This window comes from Ischnura elegans, chromosome 9, assembly GCF_921293095.1.
Source record: "Ischnura elegans chromosome 9, ioIscEleg1.1, whole genome shotgun sequence".
Classification (NCBI taxonomy): domain Eukaryota; kingdom Metazoa; phylum Arthropoda; class Insecta; order Odonata; family Coenagrionidae; genus Ischnura; species Ischnura elegans.
Window position 1 is genome coordinate 55,716,104 of NC_060254.1, and position 19,598 is coordinate 55,735,701.

A 19,598-nucleotide genomic window follows, 5' to 3' on the forward strand; every position below is an offset into this window, starting at 1 on the left:
TGGACAAATGCTGGTTTCCCCACCGTCAACGTGAAGGCGCTGCAATCTATCGATTCAAGCGATGGTATCGAAATTCGAGTAATCGAGAGAGAACTATATTCACAGAGAATGAACACCAACTGTCAACCTACCGTATTTGTTTACATTGAGACTTCCAATAATTTGGGTATTAATGAAGTGAAATATTCTGAAATCTAACCTAGTTTAAAACTTTGTTTTACAGTGAAGATAATATGGTGCATCGATGGGATATGACGGTGTGGCTCATGTTGACCCATTATATTACTTCTTCGTTTTTAATTTACGCTGTCTTCTAACCAATTTATAAATTTAAGCTATTTTTTATCATATGAGAAGTATATCTTACACTGGTCGTACATCATAATCGTAGTATTTCATTCTTAGGAGACGTGTGAAAGTTTTAGACCGGCTCTTCTTGTTCGGGTTTCCCGATTTTCATCTCGCGTAGAGGATATTGGAATTAATTTCTCAGCATAAAAACCTCTTCTTGTATTAACTCCTCTAATCCAACCTTAATCATCCATGTAACAACCCATTTCTGCTTTTCTGCTAGTGATGGTGTTAAGGGCCTGTGAAACTGCGGCGATATCAACAACGCCCCTAGATTTCGACTCGAGATTTTGGTAGGAATTTCGGGGTCTCGTTGGTCTGTGGAGAATTGTTCTTGTGTGCCAAAAGATCGATACCCAGGAATTAACTATGAATTTAGACGAAAGAACAATTTTTGCCAAGCTTGAAGCAATAAAAGACATAAGGTTTGTTTATTATTTTTGAACTTCTGTGGTTTGCCGTGGTTTATTGATCCTCCTCCATCGTTGTGTTTTTGATAATGCTAACGGCCGAATTTGCAGGATGAAAACTTTGCAGTTGGAGAAAATGAAATCTAATATAATGCATGAAGTGGAAGCTAAGGAACAAGAAGAAAAATGTTTATCTGAGTACAAACAAGAGATGGATCTATTAATGCAGGAGAAAATGGCTCATGTCGAAGAGCTCAGACAGATTCACGCAGACATAAATGCTGTTCGTATCTAATGATGAAATCGGGGGAAATATTTAAGTTAATTTGAAAAAGGGAATAATTGTGCATGTACTCTTTTAGATGGAGAATGTTATAAAACAAGCCGAGGAGTCCCGGAATCGTGCTCTAGAAACGGCAAAAAGATTGCATGATGAATATAGACCTTTAAAACACGACATTGATCGAATGAGAAGAGAATATTTAGGACTCGAACGATTGCCAGAGCTGCACGAGGAAGAAGCAGACCTAATAACTCCGGAGTAAGTATATCAAGTGATTTCTCTGTCGTCGTTGAATTCAAGAGTTCAAATCCCTGTTTTCCTCGACGACTTGTTAACTGTTCCATTCTTATTTTGGGAAACTACTGCATGGTCTTTTTCATTGACGGTTTCCCACAGTCCTCCCATCCTAGCTGCGTCCTCAGGTCGAAGGTGGTCAAATGGCCATATTACTCCACTGTCATAGCCACTTTGCGCGATTTAAACTTGACATTTGTTACATCATCACTTCATCGAGCATTATATCCAAGATATTGCTCTAACTCATACTTACTTGAGTATCTAACGGATGGTTTTTGCTAACTGTAATAGATCTGTCGGATATGTTATTCCTCAAATTTGTAGCTTTTGTGCACATTTTATTTTTTTATAAATCTATTTTATTTTTTTATGAATCTCTTGAATGTATTGGATCAATGATGTACATGAAATATTAGCTTTACAGCAATTCGCTGTTACAATGATTTATATACTTGGGCAGGTTACCATTACAAATGTCAGTAAAAATGCAGAGCTATCATCTTTGATGCGCAGGAACCCTCAAGATGGGAGAACAAACCATTAAAAAAATATGCAACAGTTTTCCCATGGCAGAATTGTAAATGCCCCATTATTTCGTTTGGATTTAGATGGCTCATTGCTAAGAGCACTGGGACTGGACTATAAATCAAAGAGTTCTGGTTTCAAATCTCAGGAGCAGCCTTCTGGTATCCCCAAAAAAATGCCCCCTTGAGTACAAGGTAACTCATGGAAAGGAAATGCCCCACTTTTATGTATATTGTCAACTTGGCAGTGTTATGTTCACATCCCTGAAGCTTAGTTAGCCTGAGACTTAAAGAATTATATAGTCCACATTAACCATAAGGTTGAATCATTGAGAAGGAATTCTTTGTCGATGCCAATTATGTGTAAAGTTTGGAAGTAAATCTGAAATAACTTTTTTTTCCTGTTTAACTTAATGAATGTTAGTGGACACGATCCAGGTTTCATAACTTCGTTATGTTGTCAGGTAACTGATCATGAATACACTGTAATATTTTTAAAATCCAACTTCCACCTAACCCATAATCAAAATGCAGGATAAAGATTCATACATTTATAGTAAAGTGATAAATATATTAATTTACAATAAAACACAGGTGCTGGAATTCACATTTACAATGACTGAATTAGAAGCATAATACACATTAATAGATATCGATGTTTGTTTAACATTTGAATTAAAATATAATTTACAATTAACCTTGGGCTTTGAGAGATTTGGATGTGTGGTTAAACTGTGAGGTTAACATGAGGTGCAAAATATACTCCTCAACAGAAACACCCACTGAAGGGAAAACCAACTGATAGAAAAATTAATGTGTCCTGAGTGAGAATGAGTTACAAAATGCACACAAGTAAAAAACATGGATACAAACAGCTCTAAAAAAATTAATTGTTAAATTAAAAAATGCATGTGCACTAATTGTAAAATGATGGATTTATGGGGATTAATATAAAATTCATATACCTTAAGAAATAATGATACATTTTGAAAAATGTAATTACTGCAGACTCCTGATTATCTGGCTGTGGTTTATCTGGGTTGCGAATTATCCGTGCACGATTTTCACTCTTACTCAATGTTTTCCACGATCTTTGTAAAAAAAATTGGATGCAAAATCATCGGTCTTACGCCATTAATGCTAGGATACACCAGGCTTATTATCTCCGTTTGAATCCCCTTCGTAAAATGGAAACGATCGGACCCTGGCTGGATTCACGGGAGTACCGTGTTCCTGTTTTCCAAGCCTTGCAGGGTGCGATCATGCTCCGTGATTACAGATACACGCTCCGCAGCATTTGCAACCCGGGAATCTTGTGCCAGATGTGACTACTTGGCGTGGTGCCTGATAGTGTAGTTTCCGATGTTGAGTTTCTTGTTTTGAAGCATTTGCGCAAACCACTTTTCTGTATCTGTGATCACACAGCCACGAATGTGTGGTTTTCGAAACCAGGCCTTACATAGAGCATTTATTATACGAGTACACCCATGATATCGCCGCTAAAAAGATAGCCAACTGGCAAAGAAAGCTCTCAATGAGTCCGGGAAGCACTCTAAAATAACAGAATATCTGCATAAATAATAATATAGGTACTGTTTGTTTTATGTAAATTATGAACATTGCAGAAATTTTTGCTAAAACCGTAATCGCAATTAAGAATAAACACACCGTTTTTCACTTTGCTTAGACTGACTGTATTACCGCCCACAAAACGAACAACCTGCAACACCCGCCGCTTCGCCTTTTTTTCCCGCGCGAAATTTAAAAGACTTGACGTTATCGCGAAATGACGTTAAACGGGGTGACGTAGAACGAGGACTCACTGTAGTATATTTTTCATTGTCCATAATTTTTGTATTTTTTATTCATATTGTGACAAAGACTATAGAAAATTTATTTTATGTCAAAGAAATGTTATTATCAATGCAACGCAATTCTTTATTATAGTTTTTGTCATAATAAAAGCTAAATCTAAGAGATGCATTACAGGTCTCTGCTCTCCAAAAATTCATTTGCGTAATAGCATGCTAGATATCGATACCTCCGCTGCATAAACGCTCAACAGTCGCCCACCAAATCAAATCCGCTCATCTAGCACTATAAGGGCTATCAAGATGAGCAGATTCTATGTGGTGAGCGATTGTTGAGCGCTTATGCAGTGGAAGTATTGATATACTTAAAATCAGTGGCGTAGTCACAGGGGGGGTTTTCTGGGTGACAACCCCCCCTTGAGCCTTTGAAACTTGAACTTCATCCAATTTATGTACTTTATTTTAATAAATACTTGCACAAAATTACTGATTTTAGTCCTAAAAATCCAGTTTTCAACAGCAAAAACCCCAACATTTTCGGGGAAGACCGGGCCACTCTTTGCCCTGGGGTGTTTTCCTTACACCCCGAAAGGGCCAGAAACATCCGGTAAACCCCTGCCATTTCACAATCCTGGCTACGCCACTGCTCAAAATACAAGAGTAATGAGTATGTTGAAATATCACTTGCCTCCTGGGATAAGTGGTTCAAGAGACAAATTTTAGCGCTGTAGAATGATTTTGTTGTTATTATCAGCCTTCATTGGGGCCATAGGAAATAACTTTTGTGCTTGATATTATGCTAGTGGACATCAGTACCAGTCTTAACACCATTAAAATATTCTTTTGGATTAATTAGACATTTAAATGTATATTGCTCATACAATGTCATGATCTGTAGATTCTTAAATAGTGGTTTCCAATATAACCTTGTGTTGGAATTGGAAATATGTAATCCCAACAGCTCTTTCCTGAAAAATAAATAACTCTTTTGCAGTTGAAGAATGACCCCCGAATCTTAATTCCATTGTTACAGATCCAAAGAAAAAACTTCATACTAGTGAAAAGTCTTGCTTTAGGAAGCCTCTTTATCATAATAATAAGAGAAACTCAAATGACAGCAAATATAATTTCATTTTAAGATGTCTGGGGATTGGAAGTAAAGTACAAGTACATGCAAAAATTTATTTAAAAAGGAACTTACTGTATTCTACGGCACTATCTTTTGTGCAGTCTTGAACGTTACTGATAAATATATTTTATAAGAAAAAATGAAATAAATAAAGTTTTTGCACTTTTCTGGCACAAATGCAGAAATTAAGGTGCATCTTGCACTTCTTGGTAAGCATTCAACCTTTAATTAGTAAAAAAAAATAATTGTTAAAATTAATGGATTTAATTAAACCATAATGGTGGGACTAGGTTTTTAAAATAATCTTGATTGAAGAGTGTTGGCTGGTGATAAGACCTGAGGCAGTTCAACCATAGGCTTACTCACGGATGTGCCTCATATCTATCAGCTGATTACCGGCATTGTACAGTTCAGATAGATTTACATGTAAATAGATTTGTATGGTTATACTTCTCATAGAATGGCATGTAGTTATGCCAGGCAAATCCACTTCCATCGAACAACTGAGAGAGTCATACAACTGAAGGCTGTTCAACTGAGATTCCACTGTAGCTGAGAACCAATCTTTTAATCCCTGAAATAAAATTTAAAAAAAAAAGGCTTGAATTGTACAAGCATTAGTCCATAATGTCATATTGCGACTTGTAAGGAAACCAAGTGCATGTATATTGTAAAAATGAGTCATTTTTCGACATGGATGTAACATAATTCTGAGGAGGCTTCCATGTGAAAAAAATTGGGAAACATTGGAGGCCGCACGTGCGTTCAAAAAATTTCCTCGCTCAGAAATAAAATTTTTAGTAAAAATTATGAAAATAATTGTTTATAGCAGGTTTCTATAAAAGAAAAGGAAGTAAATGATGAAAAAAAGTGTCGTGGATGATACGTGATCTTAGGACTTTGACGTGGTAATTGAACACCAAAACTATGGTAGTGCATCGCTATTTGTTGTTCTGAAGCGAATACTTTTCACCTTTAAATGTTTAAATGCTTTTTTTTGTTTAAAATAATGGTTATATAATCCCATGTAGGGGTGATTTGAGGACAGTAGCTGATAGACTATAACACTGCTAAGTTTGATCAAATTCACAGACCCTGGGTTTTGGAAATTCTTCTAATGAAATAATTATGTCTTATGGGTTAATTATGTTTAGAATGGAAAGGTTTCGTATAGTTTAAGTTCCATGTGTAAATTTGTTGCAGCTACTTTGACCGTCACTCTAAGCCAGAGTGGGGTTTGGAGCGTATGGAGGAGCAGGTGGGCAGTCTGGCTGGCCTTGGTGCCTTGGCCCATCCCCACCACTCCCATCACCACCCCCACGCGCACCACCCGCCTTCGTCCGCCTTCCTGCCTCCTCCACAGCCCCAGCCCATGCAGCTCGGCCCCCCAGGGGGCTCCAAAGCAGACCAGAGGCCCATGCCCCCAGCACCTGGTCCTGCGCCCACATTCAGGTGAGACTCAAGAACAACATCTATCTGTATAAAAATCTCTTGTACGCTTGTGTTGAAACCAGTCAGGCTAAGGAAACAGTTGTGGAATTAAGGCTGTTTTTGGTGGGCTTTGCCACTCTTTTATTGGTTCTCGGTCTCATTCTTTTCATTGCTTAATTTTCTAAAGCGCTTAAAGATTTCCACTGGAAAATTTTCCATTACCAAAGGTTATTCTAAAAACCACCTTAGGTAATGGATGAGTACCTAAGTACTTAAGACAAATTTACAATTAGATTGGCATTCGCTATGGCAATCAATAAGTCTCATGGCCAAACGATGTTCTGTTTGTGGCTTAGATTTGGGTCCTCTGTGTTTTTCACATGAACAATTATATGTGGCATGCTCTATTATGGGTAAACAATCCAGTTTGTTTGTGGTGGCTAAAGATAGACTCGCTAAAAATATCATACACTCCATTGCACTAAGAGACTGATGATGTTTCTGTTTTTAATTGTCACAATTTGTGATAGAGATGTAATTTGAAATTTATTGATTAAAATAATAGTACAATGAATCAAAAAAGAGGAATGTTTGGTGTTTTGTTACTTCTATAGTGCGTCATCATTCTAGTGCACCGTTCATCTTTCAGCCACATCATCACACCCTTACAATAAATCAGCTATTTTTTATTTGATTACTGAAATATCCATGAGAAATAAATTATATGACAAAATAATGTTTTCTGGGTCAGTTAGTATTATATAACGTAATAAAAAATGATATCTTTTATCATATAGTTTGAACGTAATAAAAAATGATATCTTTTATCATATACAGTGGAACCTCGTTAAAGCGAGTACGGGCTAGAGCGACACCCCCGGTATTACGAGAGATAGCCGATGCACCGTCAATTGAGCCTATAATAAGCGTGTTAAAAAATTCGTTTTTACGAGACCCTTTCGGCGTTGGCTCTCGCCATAGCGAGGGTTTCACCGCCGGAAGACTTTCATCAAGACTCCTTAACCTCTGTAACTGCTAGCGATCTGTTAGAAATGAAGTTAATGGAGTGCTCAGTCTCAAATTTATGTGGTAAACTGTCGTTCGATAAATATAATGATTGACGAAACAATGCTTTGCATGATTTTTATTCAGTGCGGCACTTATAAATTGTTTGAATAGTTAGTCGTTATTTGAGTAAGGAAATTTAGTTATGCAAAAAAACATCGCCTTTCGTCTGGATTTATGCTTACGTTTATCGGATAGATGATTATCTGTCGCCGCACCACTCCTGTTCCTGTATATGTGTTCGCAACCGGTATATTGGCTATTATTTGCTCCACCTCCGGTAAAGCGACAATTCGCTATAGCGAGTGTTTATTAGTGCACCGTGGGGTGTCGTTATATCGAGGTTGCACTGTAGTTTGAACTTTTTTTAATTTTAGATACTTTCCTGTTCTATGACTTCTTAGGTGGCTGATTTTGTTGATCCAGTTGATAGGAAATTTTGGAGTTCTTTTGAATTTTTTTTTGTTAAACATACCTTTATTGGCATTGTTAATAATTTAGTAGCATTTTGAACAAAGAAATCTCAACTCAAGGTCATTCATACACAAACTGAAAATCACATACTTCTTTGTTACTACTGAAGTGCTAAGTTCTTCAGCAAAAACATATTAAAGTGGCTAGATTCAACAATCCAGCCACTTCTAAGCAACAATTCATTTACAAAAATACATGACTCTTGGTGACTACAGTATGTATGAATTATCTATACAGGTGGTCTGCCTGGATTTTTGCAGCAATTTCGGATTCCCATTTATCACCATTGTTTAAAAACTTTTCCTTATTATACAGGAGTTCTCCATGAGTTTCTGTTGAGAATTCAAAGTTGGGGCCCTCCACAATGGCATCAACTGGGCATGCCTCTTGACAAAATCCACAGTAAATGCACTTAGTTATGTCGATGTCATACCGGGTAGTTCGTCTGCTTCCATCAGCTCGTTCTTCTGCCTCAATGGTAATTGCCTGGGCTGGACAAATAGCTTCACACAATTTGCAAGCAATGCAGCCTCGCCAAATGGATTTCACCTCAAGGCATGTTCTCCACGAAATCTTGGACTGAGGGGTCCTTTCTCGAATGGATAGTTGATGGTAGTTGAATGCCGTATGACCAGGGCTCCTCGATTTTTGCAAACTCAAATTTTTGTGATTTTGATTATAGTTTCAGTTTTTAATGTGATTGTTGGAGTTTTTGGTATTTATAATTTTTTTCCGTGATTTGGAAAGTTTTTGTATCAGTTTACTACTTTTTAAATTTCAAACCAAAAAGAAGCATTAATTTTTCCTTTTCCGCTATTGACCTAAGTTCAACCAGCGGATTAAAACAATTAATTCTTGACTGTGTCGCATTAGGGTGGCATTGGTATGGCATCGATATTGGGTTCTGTATTCTCTGCAAGAACTTCTTAAAGCTGGAAAGAATACTCCAAGCAGTGTATCAAAGATCACTCTGTATACTTTGAAACAGACACATTCAGGGCATAACTCTGGAGCTAATGCTGTGGTGATCTGGGAGCACCCTCACATTTCTACTTGCGTACGAGTAAGGTGGCATGTATTGAATCAGATGTTCACATGCTGCTTCCTATTATCAATGGCTTTACAATTTTACATTTGCTGTACTAAAGGCCGATATACACATTGAATGATGATGTTGAATGATTGTATTAATAATGAAAGACTCTTTGTTTCTTCCTCAATTTTTGCTGACTGGAATGATGAATATTGTGAACATATTTACTCTCATTGACGAGTATGCTAGCTATGGGTTTTATGTGTTTGATAGAAAGTAAATTCTGCAATGCTAGGATAGACTGAATTCTTAATTGTCATTTTCTACAAGAAGCACCTGGCCAAAGCTCTAAACTCAAGCAAGAAAGATTCCCAAGGAGCTGGACCATCCATACAACAGATTTCACTTCTCTCTTTACAAAAATAAACAGAGAACAGTTAAACTATAATATCAAAGATGCATTTATTAAGGCTAAAATACGTCTTGAAAAAATAGAAAAGCAAGAGGCTTTCTCAAATATTTGTTATCAGCACAAGGTCAGTCATTATTTTTAACATTTGGGAAAAGTTATGCACAAAAAAGGAAGTGTGGTAGCCGAGTGGGTTTAGTGCTTGTTTGTTGTTTCAAATCCCTAGTGAAGCCTTTGGGAACTCCTCAAAATCCTTGAAAAGAATGAGATTTCCCAGGGAAAGGAACATGCCCCCCTGAATGTGTGATATTCACTTGCCTATGGCTTAGTCTGGGAGAACTCTAACCTTACCAATCCATATCTATCTTCAGGTTAAATCATAGATATGACATTCAATGTTAAAAAGTGTAGATAGCGTAGCGGATGACGCGGCTGGGGCCAACTGCAGCGCATTCGGCGGAGGTTTTCCGTTAACTAGCACCCTCCCCTACCGCTTCCCCTCCCCTCCAGTCCCCATTCCACTCTTATTCTTGCTTTGCGTGTTGCATGCTGTAGGGATACTATGCGGGATATCATTGAAATAAAATCACAAAATGTGCAAAGCAAATGCCAATTTATTTTATAAAAGTTCACATAAAAAGTCACTCAGCTGCCAAGTACAATGATTTGAATTAGTAAAATAATAAACACTAAACACAGGATGGCGAAAGCCTGACTGGCATCTCTCCATGCCTCACTTGTGTACGCATAAGTCCTCGCACCCACACACACAGCGAACTATAATTCCTCAGTGTCATCACAAATTACGGAATAAGAACACCACAAAGAAAATTCCTTTACCAGTGGCCACTTCACTGCACTGAATATGAGATTATTGATTGTTGAAACACACAAATTCGTAAGCAAAATCATGATCACCATACAAGCGTTAATGGGCTGAATATACGTGACTACTTTTTCAAAAATATAACATTGTCAACCACTTCACACACCACACGGAGGGTTAAAAACTTGATGTAGAGAGAATTAAACTAAAATAGAATCAACAACTATATGCAAACAACGCCTAAAACCGTACATTGCGAGAACACAAGATCTAACCGGTCCACAGTAAGTAGATGTTTTCATAATGATCAAAACTTTCGAAATGAGGAGACGAAATTTCATAGGCCAATCCATGATTGGTCAATGGGTGAGTCAGAGGAAGCACACATATTTCCTATTTTTTATTAAAGATACCAACTGAGTGACATTATACAAGTTATGAAATAATTTTTTACGCAATAACTTTTATTAATCAAAACTATCTTACGAAACGATAGCGTTAGTTCAGGAAAACACCCGCCAAACTGCTGGTGTTGCACGCTGTCAACAGTTCGCCCACTCTGTGCCTGGTCCGTGGGTTAAATCTCTGGGTGATCTCTGTGTGATCACAACAATATTTATATTCACAGGTTAACATTTGGTCTGAGATTTTCAATGGCCCCTGATAGTAAGGACTCAGAATTGAGTGTTTTGGATGGAAGGATTAACATGTCTATGAAAAAAATGAAATAAATGACCTCGAGGACCAAATTTTTGATTGGTCTAACCTATGTCAGTATTTTTGTGCAATATGGTCCACCACAATCATATCCACCTCTCTTGAGTACAACCCTGCACTGCCAAATGGCCGGCACACCTTACTTCTGCATCTACAGATTGTTCTTCTGCCGTTATAAGTTCATTGGGATCACGTAAATTTTCATTTTGCTTACAGAAAAGGTTTTCTTTAGCCCCTTTGGCTAAAACTTGATCTTTATTCCAAATTTTTATACTAATTTTAGGCCCTTTTTTTTTTAGCTTTGTGAAGATTTTATTTACTGCAACCTCAGAGCCCAACATATGGCTCTTGTATATCAAGGGCACCGTTTTCATTTATTCTATTAAATGCATTTTACTGGTAACATGTTGAGTTCATGCGATGATACTTGATGTGACTGATATTCTTTTACCTTGTTCCTAAATGTAATGTTGTTATTTAGGATTCAAGCATTAGATTTTAATGTTTAAATCCTTTTAATTGAACAGGCAACAGCCGCCGCCCATGAAGTCATGTCTGTCATGCCACCAGCAAATCCACCGAAATGCTCCCATCTGCCCCCTGTGCAAGGCCAAATCCCGAAGCAGGAATCCCAAGAAACCCAAAAAGAAAGACTGAAAACAGTGAATACTGCAAGGTAAATGGAAAAGATATTGATTAATTAGTATTAGAGTGTAAGAAAATATTAATAGTGTTTTTATGAGTCATCTAAATTTTAATTTTTGTGATAATGTTGTTTGGATGGGTTTGTACCATAATATTAAGAGGTATTTTGTTGAGGAATGTTAAGTGTTCTGGAGTGCCTGAAAGCTGTCCCCTTGTACCCTCACAAGGAAGGGTGTAGAAATCAACGTGGACATTACTGGGGCATTAGAGATGGGTCAAAAAGAACCAAACTGCCAAAACGAACTGTTCACTGTTCATGACTGCACTGAACACGTGCGGCATATTCGGTCCATCAGGTATACTCACCGAGAGGTATTTTGAACTGCAGCTTACTCCATCAAGTGCGTGGTGGCTACAACAGATGGCGGATAAGATGCAGACCATCCAAGGCCACCGAAGTGCGCCATAGACAACCAAGCCCTTCCCCTTCTTTCTCTACCATTCCCCTCCATCCACGAAAAAGAACAGAATAGCCGCTGAATGGTTGTTCATTATATTAGGTCCCTTTAGCCATTCTTTTTCTATGGGTATCCTTGTGAGGAGGCTGTTCTTCTCCCCACAGCGTTCATTTTGTGGAGGGTGTTCTTTTTTTTTGGAGGCCTTTCATTTCCTCTGGCTGTTCATTTTGGATCTCGCATTCATTTTGATTTGGTGTTCATTTATCTCCATTTAGTCCATCACCTGTAAGAGTTTTTAAAATTTCCACTGAATCGGAAACCTATACCACCTATTGACCTATTGTGAATACCATTGGTTCGCCGACCTATAATTTAGCCCGTTATCTCTCAAGAGGCATTCAGGATTTCGTCGGTAGAACGGACTCCTTCATAAAAAATTCGGCTCATTTTATAGAGATCCTGAAAGACCTTCGAGTGACCGAAAGAGATATTTTAGTCAGCTTTGATGTCACGTCGCTGTTCACCAAAGTTCCTGTCCCCGATTCAGTGGAAATTTTAAAAACTCTTACAGGTGATGGACTACCAGAAGACTACCCAAAATTGGTAGAATTCTGCCTTAGAAACAATTACCATATAAGCTTGTGTAAGAGGCGCACACGTGTAAGAGGCGCACCCCTATTTTGAGGATCGAAGCTATAAAGAAAAAAAATTTTGCGACATTTTTTTTATCCTATCGTGCGGTGTTGCAGACGTATGCCTGGAATTTCGACAGTTATCGAAATGTCCTCTTTCAGTACTATTTGAAAGAGGAAATTTTGATAACTGCGGCGGCATAAGAGGGAATAGAAAGAGTTCCGATCCTCTCTTTGCATACGCCATCGCTCTACATTGCTTGTCCTACTCACGAACAATTTTGTTTAAAAGCTCCCGCAGGAGTATTGCAATGGAATTGCAGCCGTGGAAAATTTTAAGGCAAAACACGACAGGCAAATGGCATGAGCTTTCCCAAGAGATTGAACAACAATCGGGGCAATCTCAGCGCCGTAGGATAATAACCACGTCGTAGATTTAAGGCCCCTTGCACACGCACCGATTTTGGACGGCCGGTAAAATATCGGCCGTCCACATTCCAATAGTGAACAATGGTAGAGCATTGGAGCTTGCACACGTACCGACCACACGCCGGCACCGGCAAAATGCCGGTTAGCTGCCGGCTATTGTCACTGTGGATCGCCGACGCCGGCTCAAAAACTTAGCAACGTATCGTTTGACCGGTAAAAATCCGGCATGTGTGCAAGCATCGCTTCGCCAGTAAAATATCGCCCAATATTTTACCGGCCGTCCGAAATCGGTGTGTGTGCAAGGGGCCTAACAGAACTACACTCGGCTCTCCATCAGCTAATGCCTCTGCCGTTTTTTTCCTTTCCGAGACTCCACAGGAAAATATCAAGTTACAGGGGAACAATGGAAACGTGTTTCATCCCTACCCCATTCCACCAACTGACCTTTTTCGGTCTACCAGGTTCAATTCCCCGAGTTTCTGGAGGTAAAATGCTACGTGAGTCACCTTCTGAGCTCGAAGATACCTCGATATCTTTCAGCAATTGTATGACACGCACGAGGTTCTAAAAAGAATTAGACCTAACGCGACGTATATCTTACAGCATTTAAGTTTTTTGAGCTCTAATTGATTGACACAAAGATTTATAGCTAAAATAAGGCTACTAATATTCAACATAGTCCAAACAGCACAATTTCGGTGGAAACAAGCGTAGCATAAGCGCATTCAAACAAGACGAGACGGACTGGGAACTCAGGCAACGCAAACTGCGTATATCACATTGATGCGCCTTCGCCCCTTCGCTTTAAAGGCAACGACGTCACATGCAAGATCGGACGTGTTCTTCCCTTGCTCCTTCGCTCGTAGCTTTAAATACGGAGGGGAGGGAGCCCTCTTCCCCTCGACCTCTCCTTCAGCGCTCTTCACTTATAAGCATTTCCGATTTCTTCTATCCACCATTGAGTCCAACAATGAGCACACTCGTTCGAATTTTTTCAACCGCAGGTTGTGACACCAATATTACTATATGCAGTATAAATGCCGCAGGATGCCCACTCGTGGCAATAAATTTAGCGCGCGCTCCGGAGCAAATCACCCCGCGCGATCTTTTCAATGTTCACCTCTGGGGTACCGACGTGACGGCGCGATGCTTGCAAGAAATTCAAACAGGAGCATTTTAAAAATACGTCACTAAGGGAGAAACTCCCCTGCCTGCCGCTTGATTTTGACCCAGGGTTTCAGATGACTGACTCACGCTGAAAACCAAGGCCACTCAGTTCCCCTTGAACTTGCAACCGGTGAAGGGGAGGGGGGGAAGATAAGAAGTTTGTGTGAGAGGCGCACCCCCATTTTCGGCTGCAATATCTGGGAAAAAAGGTGCGCCTCTTACACGCGCTTATACGGTACTTCCTTTACAACAGGCAAATATATGAACAAAAAAGTGGCGCGGCAATGGGTTCCCCACTTTCACCTGTGATTGCCAATTTATATATGGAGTTTTTCGAGAAGAAGGCACTTGAGACGAGCGAGAAGAAACCATCATGATGGTTGAGATATGTGGATGATACTTTTGTGATCTGGCCACATGGAAAAGAAAAACTTGAGGAATTCCACGTACATCTAAATACAGTACATCCAGACATAAAATTCACAAAAGAACTCGAAGAAGGAGGTTGTCTCCCTTTCTTAGATGTACTGGTTAAAAGAAAAATGGATGGAAGCCTAGGCCATTCAGTGTACAGAAAGAAGACCCACACAGACAGGTACCTGAATTCAACATCGCATCACCACCCACAACAAAAGGCCTGCGTCATTAAAACGCTAACCCACCGAGCCAAAATCGTGTGTGATGCTGAGCATATCAGTGATGAAATGCAACACCTTATGTGGGCACTGAAAGGTAATGGTTATAGTGTCTCTTTCATTAAAAGAGCAATGAAAGAAAAACACCCTCCTCAAGATGACGGCCACAAGGGGAAGAAGCCACTTACATACGCTAAAATTCCATACATCTCCGGGGTCACCGATAGAATCGCCAGAATCATCCATAAAGGCAACATTAAGACTCGCTTCTGCACCGTGAAGAAGATTCAAAATATCCTACCTTCACCGAAGGATAGCCATCCTCCCCTTCAATCTATGGGAGTGTATGAGGTTCCCTGCTGCTGCGGCAGAAGCTACGTGGGACAGAGCAAGCGTTCAATCTCCCAAAGGCTTAAAGAGCACGAAAGAGCGTTAAAAGTACATCAGTGGGACGCATCAGCTGTCGCTGAACATTTTGCCTCCAGCCCTGGGCATAGAATAATGTTTGACGCTACATGGGTATTGGCGAAGACGGAAGAATATCATGCGTAGCAAGGTTTCCGGGTTGACCTCCGCGTCGATTCATCTTCAAGACGACAGTTTCGCCGGCGTTGCAGCTAGCGTCTTCAGGTACGAAGTATCGGATGCAGGTTTTTTGCCCGTCTTATATAGGCCTTGGTTTGGGCTAGGTGCGTTCTGATTGGTCCGTGGGTAAGAGTCTCTTCCATGTGTTTGGGAGCGAATAGCTGTCCTCCCTGTTGAAAGTGGATGTTTTCGCGATTTCTATTGCCTCTCGTATGAGTCGTGGAAAGTAATGTTTTTCTCTAGCGATGATTTTTGTGCTTTCGAAGTCCACATTGTGTGTTGGTCCTTCCCATACGTGCTCGGCGATGGCGGATAACCGAAACTGTCTATTTTTGGTGGCCCTTAGGTGTTCTTGCATTCTGATTTTCATGGCTCTTGATGTTTGGCCGATGTATGAGTCTCCGCAAGAGCACTTAACTTCGTATATTCCGCTTTGGGTATTCATGGGCACGCGATCCTTGGCCTTGCATAGGAGGTTGGAGGTTGGAGGCCTATATAAGACGGGCAAAAAACCTGCATCCGATACTTCGTACCTGAAGACGCTAGCTGCAACGCCGGCGAAACTGTCGTCTTGAAGATGAATCGACACGGAGGTCAACCCGGAAACCTTGCTACGCTTGCTGCACCACCCCGCGAAAGTCTCCATCAACACGGAAGAATATCATCCGCATCTTATACGTGAATCCATCGAGTTAGCGAAAAGGCCTAATAACTTTAATAGGGAGGATGGGTATAACCTCAGCCGTATATGGAGAGGGTTCCTAGCACAATATAATGACCAACGGCTATCGCCTAAAATTCAAATCCGGCACAACAATGGGTAGCGAAAAACATATATAAGCTCGGGACGAGAATAAATTCCTTCCATTCTCTTGATAACGCTCCCAGTAGGAGGAGTGAAACGTTGAGTGAAAATGTTTTCTACACAGCAATACCCGAGAACCACCACCAACATAGATAAAAGAAGCTGTGAAAATCTTCAGACGAAAATGTGTAGCTCTTGTTAATAAATCCCTTTTGTCACAGTGCCCATTTCAATCCAGCCCGGTGGTGCGCTGTCAATGGCATTGTATACACGCAGTGCTACATTGAGGCCGCTTTCACACGAAACGACTTGTCGCTGGGCGCCGTTCACGGAACAGCACCATAAAATTCAGGCCACTTTCAGACAAGATGACTCTCTGGATTTCATGGCACCGTGCCGTGAACAGCGGCCAGTGAAAAGTTGTTTTGTCAGAAAGCGGCCTTGATGTTATCATTTGACAAGGAAACAGTTTTCAAAAACTCTCTTGCACATATTATTTTCGAATGAGTTTATTTACATTCATTTTGAATAGATCAGATTAGTTTCTAGTTTTATTTTGTTGATAATGGTTAATCCTCTCCAGAAATATTTAAATGCAATTAATTAGAGCCACGTAAAAATTCTACACAAATGGTGAAAACATTACTCCGTGATTTCTTGCTGATGACTCATTCACAATCATAGATTCCTATAGTTACTAGAATCATAATTTATTGAAAATTAGCTAAGAAAGCTATCAAAATCCTCGGTTTATGAAAACAATGTAGCATAAACATACGCCTCAAAAAACACTTTCGTGGGAAAAGCATGAACAGAAGAATAAAAATGATGTAAATCACGTTTGAATTGGTGAAAATTGTTCTTGAATGGGTGAAAATTGCGATTAACGCTAAATTTTCGTATTCGCGAGAAAACCCCAGAATTTGCATAAAAATTTGTGGTATCGCATTTGCGACTTTTGCATTTCCTTTCCATTATGTAGGCATATCATCAGAGTACAGTGTTCACTGACGGATAAATGGCTCTCTACTGACAATGAGTGCATATATTTCTTGGCCTGTTCAATTCCAGCCTATAAAGTGTCTTGCAACAAGTATGAATTATTCACGGGGGAAAGGGATCTCCACGACTCACTTTCGGTGATCTAACCAGTCAATCATGGGTGACTGCATATAAGTTTATCATTGGCTAGCCAGTGATTTTTTCCTTCATGTCTTCAATGAACGCTTTGTGGAACTGTGATGCCATATGCAGGAACCAGCTGCATTATGGCTTTGTACATTCAGCTGCTTAATCCACCTTGTCCTGTAAGCCATTAAAAATGCAAAGGACAAGAAGATGCCTTTGTAGCTCAATCAATCAGAGCACTGAGTTTTACTCTGGGAAAATCAATTTTGAATCCGAGGTAAACAACTTTTCTTCCTTTGAATTTATATGTTAATTTATTGTTTGATTTTCATTTGACCATTTTATTTTATGTTAAACTGTTATTTTATCAACGTAATCTACAATTTGAGGTTTAAAATTGTTTTTTAAGATAATGTGGCAATATTTAAAGACCCCAAATAAAAATTATCACTTTTGGCACTTATGTTTAGCTGGTAAGTTTGAGAGCTTCAAAGTTTTGGTGAGAGATGTCTCATTTTGGTTGAATTTCATACTGTTTAGACATATGTATGTAGTTAGTTGACAGCCATGTTGGCTATGGTTGCATGTTGGAACATTCCAGTATCCTAGTGGATCCCAAAGACATACTTGCGTCAGTATTTGGTATATATATTATTTGCTCTATGGTAAGGTGATATTCGTGGTGTGGAATTCGGCCTTAGTTCTCCTAATAGCTGGTGCTTTTCTCTTTGCAGATTATATTGCAGCAAGTATTATCACAGTGGCCAACACAGAGAAGTTTGGGGAGTCATCCAGTCTATATGTGAGGATCGAAAGGAGATGTGTGGATTGTCAATTTTTCTATCAACTTTATAAAAATCTTTTGTATTCCCATGTTGGATGTTCTTGTATGTGTCTATGAGTATAAGCGGATTTTTCAAATCAACTGTGAAGGAATCTCATATTATTTGATTATGTCGTAGATGAAAGAACTTTTTAATTATAACATATTAGAATGTTTTTATTTATAAAATGCTCTCTTCTGTAAATGTGTATATTCTGCTTCATTTACAAATATAAATGTCTTGTCTCAAAGTGAATTGTTACTCAGACTATCAACATGTAACTGAAGACCTTTCCATGGACACAAAATTAGCACCTTGGTTACGACATTTGATCAATCTCGGAAAGATGCATTAGTCTGGTATTGCAAAATATTGATCCAGTGTCGATACTTGAGTGTCCAGATGGTGATTTTATGCAGATAGTTATGATGTGTATCTGTTGATATGTATCCCAGTATTTACATAGATAAGTGAGTACTCGAGATATATGATTTTACACTTTCCCGGCGAACAACTTTAGAAAAATCTTCTCGGGATACCGCGCGGGTTAGATTATTTAAGAGCGCCGACGTTTCGGGTACCGACTCGCTACCCATTCTCACGGCTACTCATTCTCAGTAGCCGTGAGAATGGGTAGCGAGTCGGTACCCGAAACGTCAGCGCTCTTAAATAATCTAACCCGCGCGGTATCCGAGAAGATTTTTCTAGAGTACTCGAGAGTTCCCAAACAAGTTTGATGAGTTTGGATGCTTAAGTACTCAGATGTAGACGATGACTGGAGACGTAGGTACCTCTTGATGTGAGAGGAATACTCTTCTACGTCCACAGTAGCCTTAATTGACTAGTTCAACATTGGTGATTGGGTGCATGCTACCACTTACCTAGGTGATTGTCTTCCATCATCTTTAGGTGCAGTAATCTGTATACCAGTATTATGACTGCACACCAGGATATTTCTTCCCTGAAAAAAGGACTTAGATCTTGCGTAAGATTTTGGCTTTACTTTGTGGTACCATGATATAGGGAAATGAAAATCACCATTATGTTCCTCACTATATTTATTGACACCATTCTGGTGTCCATTTTAAAATACATCCCTTCCTCTGTTAGGTAAAAATAATTAGATAAATACATCATAATTTATGCCTGAAGATGATGATTACTCATCGAAACCTGGGTTATGTAATGTGAGGCCAATACGATGCAGGCTGCTAGCAGGTAGCACTTTGCTTAAATAAGGATTATTAATACCTTATCAAACAAAGGAAACTTTCTGACCAAAGGCAATTTTAATAGGTGATTATTAAGAAATGTTTCCCTGAGCTCTGTACCACATGCATACATTGGTAATCTCAGACGATGTAAAACTCCTATCTACTCGTATAGAAAATAGGTCCCTTTGACGTCACGTAGAGTGGCATTGCATGGCCTCCAATCTGGCCTTTTTCAAATGAGGTTAAAATTGACCATTAACATTCGTATAAAGTGGGATTTCTAAATCCAAATAATTTGTATATTATGAATACACTA

At 39.3% G+C, this 19,598-nt stretch overlaps 1 protein-coding gene across 2 annotated transcripts; it reads left to right on the plus strand.

Annotated features, from left to right (window-relative positions):
* Positions 1–79: 79 nt before the first annotated feature.
* Positions 80–18,323, plus strand: LOC124165973 (zinc finger C4H2 domain-containing protein). Of its 2 annotated transcripts, none has more exons than XM_046543525.1 (7): positions 80–166; positions 575–776; positions 873–1,044; positions 1,124–1,302; positions 6,009–6,257; positions 11,288–11,436; positions 17,979–18,323. In XM_046543525.1, exons 2-6 carry the CDS (start codon positions 721–723, stop codon positions 11,415–11,417), a joined length of 786 nt encoding a protein of 261 aa, XP_046399481.1. In that variant the 5' UTR covers positions 80–166; positions 575–720; the 3' UTR covers positions 11,418–11,436; positions 17,979–18,323. The 2 variants fall into 2 exon arrangements, with proteins under 2 accessions (XP_046399481.1, XP_046399482.1); XM_046543526.1 differs by lacking the exon at positions 80–166 and adding an exon at positions 168–257.
* The last annotated feature ends 1,275 nt before the right edge of the window (positions 18,324–19,598 follow it).

Bases quoted from the DNA above. Each gene is read 5' to 3' on its own strand.
- LOC124165973 (XM_046543525.1), top strand. From the start codon at position 721: ATGAATTTAGACGAAAGAACAATTTTTGCCAAGCTTGAAGCAATAAAA. The intron at 777-872 runs GTTTGTTTATTA...CCGAATTTGCAG, and splicing joins GAAGCAATAAAAGACATAAG to GATGAAAACTTTGCAGTTGG. The intron at 1,045-1,123 runs GTTCGTATCTAA...GTACTCTTTTAG, and splicing joins TTCACGCAGACATAAATGCT to ATGGAGAATGTTATAAAACA.